Source organism: Branchiostoma floridae, chromosome 4, assembly GCF_000003815.2.
Source record: "Branchiostoma floridae strain S238N-H82 chromosome 4, Bfl_VNyyK, whole genome shotgun sequence".
NCBI classification, from domain to species: Eukaryota; Metazoa; Chordata; class Leptocardii; order Amphioxiformes; family Branchiostomatidae; genus Branchiostoma; species Branchiostoma floridae.
Window position 1 is genome coordinate 24,860,683 of NC_049982.1, and position 11,584 is coordinate 24,872,266.

Genomic DNA, 11,584 nt, shown 5'->3' on the forward strand with positions numbered 1-11,584 from the left:
ATAGAATTACAGTTATAAGGCACCGAGCTGTTAAATAGAAGTCACAAACCAGAATCTATATTTTGAACGACATAAAACAACTTATAGTCCGAAAGACAACAATGCAATATGACTCATAGCTGAACTAAATATTGTCATATTACTTGTATCTAGCCGATGATATAGTATTCATATGGTAATTCATTTCCTTATGGATATCCGCATATTTTTGCTCCGCCCACCACTACTGTTCCACTACGACTTCCAAGAAGACCACGACACGGAAGTAAAATAAATGCAGTGGGCGACTTTGACATCAGTATGTTTGGAATATAAATAGATGTGTCTTTTCGGGTGGCATAAGTGGCGCCGTGTCACAGTCGTCTTGGTTTATTGTCATCGTTATTGTACACACTCTGCAGGTGAATAAGAGCCAATACAGGTAAGTCATGAGCGATTTTTTTTTAATGAACCGTTGCTTGGCATGACGGCGGGCGGGTACTGGTGAGGTTGGTCCCGAACACTTCGCCAGGTGGGTGCGGGGACCCGTCTCGAGCCTGTCTGGAAGTCCCAGTAATTACGTATATGCATGTACCATATACATACCAGACACATAGCGCGTAAAATGCCATACCTGAGTTTCTTAGCCCCCGCCAAACATGTACCCTACCGAAAGAGTTGGCACCGTAGCCCGAGTGAGTTAGCTAGCGTGCCAACTCAGGGCTACGTACGGGGGGTGTTGCTCGGCCGGCCGATGGGATCAGTATCGTCTAGCGCTGTGAGTCTAGTGTATAGGCTAAGGCCTAGGTAAAAAGATGTTTTTTACATGATAGGCTCTTGAAAAGACCTGTCGACCTTTCTTTGTAGATCCACCGCTTGCGAGAGACATAGAATTTTACCATCTGACTTCTGAGCGATGAAATAAAAAAAACAGAACGTTCTAAACACACTGTTAACAGCTTAAGCTTTCAACCATTGATTGACGTAAAAATGTATAGTTAACAGTCCACTTCTTTGTGTATCTCTATAGTTTCAATGTGATGTTTCAATTGACGAGAAGTCATTAATACGTTTAGTAGATTCAAAGGTAACGTTATGTGTGTTTCTTTTAATCTGACGATCATTCTGACCGACTTTTGTCCGGTGTGACAGCGATCTCGCCCCCCCCCCCGTGATCTCGCCCCCCCGGGGCGAAATCACTAGCGATCTCGCCCTCCCCGGCTAGTGATCTCGCCCCCCTACCTCGCCCCCCTTTAGCGATTTCGCCCCCCCCAAAAAAAAACGGGTTTACATGACATTTTAGAAGTTGATTGGTATAAATCACAAAATGCAGTTTCAGAATGATATAAGTACACGAGTTTGATACATAACTCCATTCATAGTATCAATATTAACGTAATTACATGGTAATAAGATAGTTGAACTTGTTTCAGACAAGGAGGGTTGGGTCCCTTGTATTCCCATTATTGCATATACCTGAGTCTTGACATAAGATGTATTTCATTGTATTCACCTGTCCTCAAGCAACCTATATATCTCCAATATAAGGTCTCTACCATGAAGTGACCACAAAAGAACTATGTAATGTCTTTATTAATTATGCAAATATTAGGTATTAATTAGAATAACGCACATTTTGGTATATGCACTTGTCCAAGGGATATCTTCACCTCCAAAATGACTGTTTTTTCTAGTATTTAGGAACTGATGCATTTACTAGTGTTTCTTAAGACTGGTACTTTACATTGTTTGTGTAGCATTTAGCAACAGCTATATCAACTTGCGCGTAGATAGTGTTTATAATGAGAAAATATTATTCACGTGTGTTTTTGTTAGTGCTTTGGAAATGTTTCCAGCACAAGAAAGAAAACACTGTGACAAATTGAAAACATATAGCTGACGTATTCCGTACCATAGACGGTGTTGATTTATACGTTCGAAGTAGCACTGTTTTTATGCCACCTCAGCTGCAAAAATTGTCTTTTTCATGTCAATGTCATGTTTGCACCGAACAATATAGTATCGACTTTCGAGGTATGACATCTTACGGTACGGTAATAAGATGCCATATAGGTACCAGGTAACACACCATATACGTTACTCCCCAGGTGCAGTATAGTACCAGGTAGCGCACCTGTAATATGTAGTAACCAGCTGGGGGGGGGGCGAAAACGCTAGTGATGTCGCCCCCCGGGGGGGGCGAGATCACAGGGGGGGGGCGAGATCGCTGTCACACCGGCCTAGCTATATATATAGCTAGGAGCTATACATTACTTCACCAGCAAATCTTTGAAAGGTTCATCCTTTATCATATCAAACATTCATTCATATTGAACGGCACGTGACGCTCACTAGCACGAATAATGTTTTGACGTCAAAAGCATGATTTCAGCGAGGGTGGTAGGTATTCAAAACCTTCCTGAAACGAGATTTTGTCAGGGTTTCAAACCTTTACCACAGATAACTTGTAATAACAAAGAGAGGTTTGAATACAGTTTTTTTTTAAACCTACTTGCTATCGTTCGAGATAAAAAAAAGTCGAATCAAAGCTATACCTACATATTAAACTAACATGTATCGTCTGACACTTAACATTCCGTCAATTGTTTTTCTCAGCACAGAACCATGGATGTGAAACTTGTTGTGTTCCTGTCGTTGCTTGTAAACATGGTGACCAGTTACAAGCCAACTCATGAGAAGACTTGGGCAGTCCAGTTGGAAGGTGGAAGAGAAGAGGCGCTGAGAATAGCACACAAGACAGGGGCGACTCTGGTTAAAAAGGTTCGGGCATTTTTCGTTAACTTTACCGGGGAAATGACGTTTTAAGGTTTGCGGTTCTGTCTCTCTGTCTGTTTGTTTTTGAAATTCGGGGACCCAGAAAGCTCCTTTTTCACCGTTCATGCTGAATGTTGGTAACTTTCGAACGTTATGGCGTCCAGATGACAAACTGTGCGTTACTTTCATCACTTGAATTGCATAGTAATACACGTGGATAGATTGTGAAGAGTATAACTCTGGATGTTTAATGTATTCATAGGGGTTGCAAAATGAAGTTCCTGTCTGTCTGTTTGTTTGCGAAGAACCTAGAGCTGGATGTTTAATGTTTTGGTAGAGGTTTGCAAAATGAAGAAAGTTTGATTATTTTCATAGTTACTGCTTTTAATGATACTGCAGAAAGACATCGTTTTTATGTTTCTTGTTCTGGACATGCCATGGTCATGATTTTTCAAGAATTGAGAGATGAATGTTCTGTAACCGGTGCAATGGCCGAGTGGGTAGTGTTCGCCTTGCATCCGGTAGGTCATGAGTTCGATCCCGGCCGAGTCATACCAAAGACTCTAAAATGGTACATGCTGCTTTCTCTGCTTAGCACTCAGCACTAATGAGACAGAGTATGGAAGTTAAACGAACATCACTACCAGCGGACCAGCCTCCTGCTGTAGTAACTTGCACAAATGTGTGGCCCAAGGGCTTCGAAGTGGAGATGGGCACCACCCTAAGCATCTGCATAGATGCACGGGCAACTTTTTTATAGTCAGTTAGTTGAATTTGACATACGTCTGAACATAATGTATTAATTTGTCATTCTCTTCTAAAAAATGGACAGATATTTGGGGACTACTATCTCTTCAAAGATGAGAATGTCAGAAAGGCTCGCACGAAGAAGGACTGTGAAAAGATGTTGAAAGCTGAACCTTCTGTGAGTAACACAAATCTGTTCTGGAGTTTTGTAGCTTCTCGCAAGATTCTGTAACAACAATAGTATGATGCAAGCCTGTGTCGCAATATGTTAAGTTTATGTGAGTTTTCTTCGACCGATCGCGAGTAATGGCATTTTAAAAGATATTTGCATTCACTTTGTGTTGTTAAAGTGTATTACAGAACTTTCTCTCATAATTTTCAATGTTTTTTTTCACATTATCGTGTTATGAGTCGCGCTATAGAGTACAAATTAGAAACGTATCGCTCTATTTATGTATCGATATGGATATAACAAACATACGATTGTTACGAGGGGCTAATCCTGTTGACAAAGACAATAAAAGGCCTAAAACGAAAGTACACGGTCAACAATTTTCGTAGATTTATGTATACTTTGAAAAGGTTTTAAAGACCTATACTAAACAATGAAACAAGTGCTCATATTTATTTTTTTCCTAATCTGCAAACCCAATTTTGGACTTGTATATTTTGACTGTTAAATGCTTTATTCATTTTAGATTTTAAGATTTCTTGATGATTTACTTATGTCTTCTTCAAATCGCTGGCATCATCCAGGTAAAAATGGTGAAAGAAGATGTACTTCACACTCGACAACTGTATGCGCAACATCAAGGTGTGGTCTTGAACGACCCACTTTGGGGCTATCAGACATATCTGGTAAGATGGCTGACAGATTTAAAAATTCATTTCAGTATCAGAGAGATGGGTAGAAGGTTACAAGTCGTTTAGAGCTATGTCAATTGTATATTTGTGCAGATTAGTCATCCAGGATGTTGGTAAAATATGTAGTTAGATCAATCCTTACTGCTGGATATATATACAAAATTCATTCAATATTTTCAGACAGTATCCAATGTCTTTTTCAAAGATTAGAAATAAAAGTTGATTGCATTACCATCCATTTATAGATTACAATGTGTAAAGAAAATTTCAGAAAGCATCAATGTAGGAAATTAACGATGTTAACAGGGGAATTAGAACCACGCAACAGCATTTTAGAAAACTTAAACTTTCTTTGATACCGTTGTGATGTCTTTTGGTGTATAGCAATATAAAACTTTAGATCTCATGTTTAGTGTGCTTTCAATATTTCTGCCTTTTAAACTTAATAGCTTTTATTATTCCATCTTTTCACCCTTTCCTGCCGTTTTCTCATCTCTCTGAAAGCACTTAAAAACAACAAAACAACATGACCATGTAACTATTTAATATGTCCTTCTATTCTACAGCACAGTGGGCTAGTACACATGAACGTCCTCCCAGCCTGGGAGAGAACACGGAAGGGGGAGGGGGTTGTGGTGGGGGTCATCGATGATGGGATATTCACCAACCAACCGGACCTGAGAGATAACCTGGTCAGTTTATGTGATAGATTACTCTCCAAGCAGATGTTGAGTCGCGTAGACATAGTAATAGTCGGAAAAATTTAACCGACGCTCCGGTGTAATTTTCCCGACTACTACTAAATCGAGGCGACTCAACCTCTGCTTGGAGAGTAGTAATAGATGTCGTCTGAAAGCTTACTATAGGTGCACTCTCACTGCACTTAGGGCTCGGGTGCGGCACTGCGAGGTTCGTTCACTTCGGCACCGTTTTGTGATTCTTGCGACTTTTGATAATTCAGATATTGCGTAATACGTAAACGTATGTCTTAGAAGACAACAAATGCACAAAACGGAAGAAAATTCTTCTTTTTTTCAAATCTGTTATTCGTTGAGTCATCTACGAACCCCGCAGTGCCGCACCGGTGCCGCAAGTGCAGTGAGAGTCCACCTTAAGATGATTAAAAAAACTTTAATGGTTAGGCAAGGACAAAATTTAATATCATAGTATAATATATATAAAAGTAAGACATTTGGAACCAGTATGCAAGGTTAATCTTAGGTATTTGTTACATGTCAATTTCCAATTATGTTTTGATTTAGGCATTACATGTGGCACAGTAGATCACTGTGAGCTAAGTACTGTAACTGGCAGGTCAACTACTGTTAAGCTTAAACATAAGATCAAAATGCTGAATCAAAACACCCATCTCTGTTAAAAAACGTTTTGTCATTTTTTTGCATGTTCCTTGGGTACACACGTATAGGAGTTTATCATACATATTCACTTGGATATCTTATGTTTATCTTCATAAACGAAAGGTTAAGCACATATTTTGATATCTGACCGATGTTTGTTTCTACAGGACCTAGGTTTGTCCTATGATGTTTTTAGGGGGACAGAAGACCCAACACCCTACATGCCACAATCAAGGTAAAGAAAAAAAATTCTCTGGACACCTTATCCAATGTAGAGTCTTCATTGTAGATTTTAAATGCATTAAGAAATTGTGTGTTAACAGGGAAGATCCTTTAGTAAGTTTCTCTTCTGTTTTTATCTGTAAAAAAAAGAAAAACGTTTATCTCTTGCACATCATGTTGATTTTTTGCTATACTATTCATTGGAATTTATTCTGGAACTACAGTTGTACCGGGACGATAAGTATTTGTTCTTTGTATATTATATCTTCTCTAGCCATGGCACCAACTGTGCTGGAATCATCGCAGCAGTCCACAACAACAGCTTCTGTGGTGTGGGGGTGGCTTACAGGGCCAAGGTTGCAGGTAAATATGTGATAATACTTCTTTTCTTCGTAAACTCTGAAGAGAACTAAGTGCACACCGTCACGAAACTCAACCGCTCACGAGGTGAGAGCAAAGACGAACGAGGGATATAGGGGGAGGTACATGAGGGGATCAATGGAAAAGGCCTTTAGTGAATAGGAAACATCCGTCCAATTTGTGAGCCGACAGGAAACGTGAATTTATGTTTCATTTCATTATCAAATGTTTCCTAAATTCATCAGTTTCTGGGCTTATATATACGTTTTCCATCGCTTCACCACAGGTATCAAGATGTTCAGTGGCGCCATGACAGACATTTCCGATGCCCAGGAGGCGTCAGCCCTGAGTCATGAGCACCAGCACATCAGTATCTACTCCTGCAGCTGGGGACCGTCAGACTGGAACAACGCACTGGACGGACCTGATACTGTCGCTAGGGAGGCACTGGTCATGGCTGCACGAGAGGTGGCGATTTTTAACCCTCAAACACCTTTTTTCAACTAAACTGGCCGAGTGGGGTCCAAACGGACCCAAAATGTTTTGTTCAATGTACTACATTGCTTCGTCAATGTAAGAGGAATGTTTTGACGTGTTATGGTGTTGCCAATCCCATCTCATTATTATAATTTATGCAAGTGATCAGAAGCACCACGTTTTGCACTAACCCCTAAGTATTTCCAGGAATGGGTGTTTGAGGGGTATACCGGTAACATCATAAAAAATATGAACGAAAGTCACAGCACAAAAATTTACTTTGTTATGTTTTCATTCTCTTTGGATTCTTTGGATTATTGAATGCTTGTTTATATAAATCATTTTTTATTCATAGCTTAGTCATACCAGTAAACGTAATCTGATTTATTTTCTTGCAAGAATACCCTCAGTCAAAACATATGTTGGCTATAAGAAATGCATTTTAAATGGCTTCTAACTTACAGTAATGAATGCAAGGAGTCGTTCGGCGAATTAATTCTGCCCTTTTTCAGCACAGTGTCTCGCAGAAGGAAGAAGATTTTGAATTCTATGAAACTAGACAGAGATCTAGGTAGGCACTTAGTTAGACTAAATTACTACTTTGCATTTCAGGGTCGGAATGGAAAAGGTTCTATCTTTGTGTTCTCCACCGGTAATGGTGGGACGTACGGTGACAGCTGCGCCTACAATGGCTACATCAACACCAACAACACCATCGGCATTGGCGGGCTGCTGCAGGATGCTTCCATCCCCAGTTTTGCTGAGGCCTGCACCGGTGTGTTTGCTGTGACATATAGTAGAGACTACACAGGAGACACGGCCAATTTGGTAAGAACATGCGATGTTTAACCATTTTTTGTTTAGAATTAAAATAATTTATGACACTTGAAACCATTGGAAAATTATTCGTCAAATTAATATGAAAAATACACTCACTAAAGTATCTAACCAATGATTACTCTGTCGGATAAGTCTTCATAAGTCATCGATTAAATATTAACAACAACGTTAATGTTGTGAGCCTACAGAAGCCTACAAAATGTCTTAATGAGCAATGGCAAAGTTCTCATAATATCCGAAAATTTCAATTACAATTGGTTGACTTCATATGTATCATAGTTGCTGTAGTTCTATCTCCTCAGGTTGAAGTCTATGAAACTGTATGTTGAGGTTAACATGTGTATGTGTACCTTATTCAGTGAGATTAACTTACATAAGTATAGAAATATAATCTTTAAATGCTTTGTTGCATGCAGATGTATAGAAGTTTGTATGTTACAGATTAAAATTGATCATCGAAAAACTTACCAAATTTTCTTTCAGCAAATGAAATATGTTTTCTACTCTTCATTTACATCTTTATCTCAGTAACTTATCATGTGTAATAGTAAAATAAATTGTTTCTTGATGTATTGGGTTATTGACTTCTTTAGCTGTCGCAGCTACTTTTCTAGGAGTAACAAACTCACACACAAATGATAAACAGTTGCATTTTTATCCCAGGTCGTTCCCTACAGATCATCAGGCTGCCATGCATCCTTCTCCGGATCGTCTTCATCTGCGGCCATGGCTGCTGGTGTCTTCGCATTGCTGCTTAGTGCCAAGTAAGATGTGTTTCCTAAAATTAAGGATGGAGTAATATTCACATTCACAGCACAAGAAATGTTCTGGTTAGACCATTGCTAATCATACAAACCATGGGCATTTCCAATCCCACCAAATCCTATGAAATTATTTTTGAAAGTACATTTCGCATCATGTCGATTCACATTGTTCACAATATCATTTATATACTTTTCAATGCAAATTATTATGTTAATCATCATCAAGTCCATAGGATATGGTTGACAGGATGACAGTAAATGTCTTACTAAATCACTACATGCGGTGTACAGTAAGAGTAAATATTGCGTTCAATGTAGGATGCATTGAATATTCATACGTTGTGCACTGATGAGTATGATTTCGAATGTTCCAGTGACCGACTGTCAGTACGAGATGTCCAACATCTGGTCACCAGAACCTCCAGGAACTCTGGGATCTGTGGGCAGACCTGGAAGGAAAACTCGGCTGGATTCAGAGGTAAGTGGTGTCCTCTGATGGTTAACTCTAAGCAGAATTTAGATTAGTTTGGGTCCTAAAATTGAATTCACAAACAGACTAATGGAATATGATTACAGCAATATTTACTATAAAAGGTTCAATATGTTTCCCACCAGTGAGTGACTACTGTGGATTTGGTCTTCTCGACGCTGGAGAACTGACAGCGGTGGCTACTAACTGGAGCTGTGTACCAGAACAAGTCAGCTGCATTGTACGGAGTGATGGTACAAGGTATATAAAATCTGCCCTATCCTATTATCCACTTATTTCATGTACATATTAACGTCTGCAGTTGTAATTATATACTGCATATGTGCTATCAGATGCCCAGTGTTGTTTCTGTAATTGTATGGAAGCAAATTAGTTAACAAAAACTGCAAACAAACCACCCATTGAACAAACTAGCTTTCATCAACAGGCCTATTGATAAAAGCCCCTTGCTTGAACAAAGATCAACACATGGTACCAATGACATCACTAAATTCTGTGTACATAAACATGTCAAGTACCATGGCCTTTTTTTTCAAAACTGTGAAGTAGCCATATCACCATTGAATAATGTGCACACCAAACGTTTAAGAACATATTCTCAAAGAAGATCTCCAACGAACACATAGAATCGGAACATTTAGTAACGTATTGGATGACCTTCTAGCAGGTTTCTTTGATCCCTAGGCCCAAGTTTGATTCTAAGTTATCCTTGAAGTGTCTACCATTTAACATGTTATTTTCTATGCGTCACAGAACAAGCATTCCACAGAGAGGCGAAGTCCACACAAGCATCACTGTCCAGGACAGCTGTGTGGTCAACTACTTGGAGCACGTCTTCCTGACCGTCAGAATCACCTTCCCCCACCGCGGCCACCTGCGGATCAGACTGACCTCCCCGGGAGGTACCATCTCCGACATCGTTCCTGGAAGAGCCACGGACATGGAACCAGACCTGGAGTGGACGTTCATGACACTGCACCACTGGGGGGAGAGTGCTGTAGGACCCTGGCGACTCTCCGTACAGAACACACATCCTCATCTCAGTAGTACAGGTAGGTACTGAGCACCTGGCAACTCTCCATACAGAACACACATCCTCAACTCAGTAGTACAGGTAGGTACTGAGCACACGGCGACTCTCCATACAGAACAGACATCCTCACATCAGTAGTACAGGTAGGTACTGAGCACCTGACAACTCTCCATACAGAACAGACATCCTCACATGAGTAGTACAGGTAGGTACTGAGCACACGGCGACTCTCCATACAGAACACACATCCTCATCTCAGTAGTACATAGATACTCAGCACACGACAACTCTCCATACAGAACAGACATCCTCAACTCAGTAGTACAGGTAGGTACTGAGCACACGACAACTCTCCAAACAAAGCACACACCCTCCCCTGAGTAATGAATGTAGGCACTTATAGGCAATGGGAGGCTCAAAGAGAGTTCGCTTTTTGCTAGTCTTCTTCAAACATTATCTTCAATGGATGTTAAATGAATTTTCGCCCGAAATATGTTGTTGCATGTCACGGATTTCACCCCCCCCCCCCCCCAACAAAACCAAAAGCTCAATTTTAGAGTACGCACTGTGAAAAATGCAAATGTATGATATTTCCTTGCCTTACAGGAGACCTAGAGACCTGGTCTCTTCGTTTGTTAGGAACTGAGACAGACCCTTCAAGGTCTGGCACTGGGATATGCAACACTCAAAGCTTGGATTCAGGTGAGATAAACTGTTATTGCTTTTACTGTCATGTTATTTCAAACAATTTAGATTAAGACAAAAAAAGATAACAACGTAATATTTGAATGAGGTTGTTGAATCAGTGCATGCTCAATGTCCTATCATTTTATTTCACGTAACTAATTATTCAATACATAGATATAAACGGATGTATAACTTCATAAATCCCTTTTCCATGTAAATCACTTGCGCTCTACTCAACACCATTGCAGATAACATCGAATGCACAACGAACCCCTGTCAGAATGGAGGAATCTGTACAGAGTCGATCCCAACAGGCTACAAATGCCATTGCAGGAGTGGCTACACCGGAGACAACTGTGCAATAGGTTTGATATAATGACATTTTAATTGACATATAGCAAATAACACATAAACAAATAATCTGTGATATTTTTTAATACGTTAATTGTGATAGTCATCCCTTTCTAGTTTGGATTGATGGACAGTTGCAGTCTTACTTAGTACTGTACAACTGTCTTTGGTTCTATTTGACAATCTTTGGTCTACTAATACTTTCCAACTTACATTAATCTAACATGTTTGATCATTTCAAAATTATATGTTTCCAGGTTGCCATATTCAATACCCGAACTTCCCAGCGGACAACTTTGCTATCTACGACAACCGTTGCCATTGGCTATCAACGGACACGAAAGGAATCAGATACCCGGCGGCCAAAGAATTCTGCGAGTCTCGTGCAGGAAGGTTGATAACGGTTAAGACATCTGCCAAGCAAAACTGGCTCACGGACTTCATCAACAAGAACGGAGATTCGAAGTATGTACATACCCGCTATGTGTACCACTGATACAAGAACATACTTTTTTTTCTATCATTAGGGTTTAACTAGATATTATCATATAGCCAGGCGCCGCGGACCAATCAGAAGGCCATGTTCCACGTTGGTTATGACGCCGTAACACGTAGATTCAGGCCAGGCAGGTGGGTA

The 11,584-nt window shown here is 40.0% G+C and overlaps 2 protein-coding genes across 7 annotated transcripts in view; both read left to right on the forward strand.

Annotated features, from left to right (window-relative positions):
- Positions 1 to 249: 249 nt before the first annotated feature.
- Positions 250 to 11,584, forward strand: part of LOC118413409 (furin-1-like) — a 34,773-nt gene continuing 23,438 nt past the window's right edge. Inside the window, exons 1-8 of one of the 6 annotated variants that reach the window (XM_035816774.1) lie at positions 261 to 421; positions 2,601 to 2,760; positions 3,587 to 3,679; positions 4,258 to 4,359; positions 4,932 to 5,057; positions 5,891 to 5,958; positions 6,220 to 6,308; positions 6,592 to 6,773. In XM_035816774.1, coding sequence (XP_035672667.1) covers positions 2,605 to 2,760; positions 3,587 to 3,679; positions 4,258 to 4,359; positions 4,932 to 5,057; positions 5,891 to 5,958; positions 6,220 to 6,308; positions 6,592 to 6,773 — 816 coding nt within the window. In that variant the 5' untranslated portion in view covers positions 261 to 421; positions 2,601 to 2,604. Of the gene's footprint in view, positions 422 to 2,595; positions 2,761 to 3,586; positions 3,680 to 4,257; positions 4,360 to 4,931; positions 5,058 to 5,890; positions 5,959 to 6,219; positions 6,309 to 6,591; positions 6,774 to 11,584 lie in introns of all 6 variants that reach the window. The other 5 variants (XM_035816772.1, XM_035816773.1, XM_035816776.1 and 2 more) reach the window with 5 other exon arrangements.
- LOC118413408 (proprotein convertase subtilisin/kexin type 6-like) overlaps positions 8,278 to 11,584 on the forward strand; it is a 5,263-nt gene continuing 1,956 nt past the window's right edge. The window contains exons 1-7 of the mRNA XM_035816771.1: positions 8,278 to 8,386; positions 8,761 to 8,864; positions 9,002 to 9,116; positions 9,630 to 9,928; positions 10,516 to 10,611; positions 10,845 to 10,961; positions 11,205 to 11,412. Of these exons, the coding sequence (XP_035672664.1) occupies positions 8,349 to 8,386; positions 8,761 to 8,864; positions 9,002 to 9,116; positions 9,630 to 9,928; positions 10,516 to 10,611; positions 10,845 to 10,961; positions 11,205 to 11,412 (977 nt within the window). The 5' untranslated portion in view covers positions 8,278 to 8,348. The remainder of the gene's footprint in view (positions 8,387 to 8,760; positions 8,865 to 9,001; positions 9,117 to 9,629; positions 9,929 to 10,515; positions 10,612 to 10,844; positions 10,962 to 11,204; positions 11,413 to 11,584) is intronic.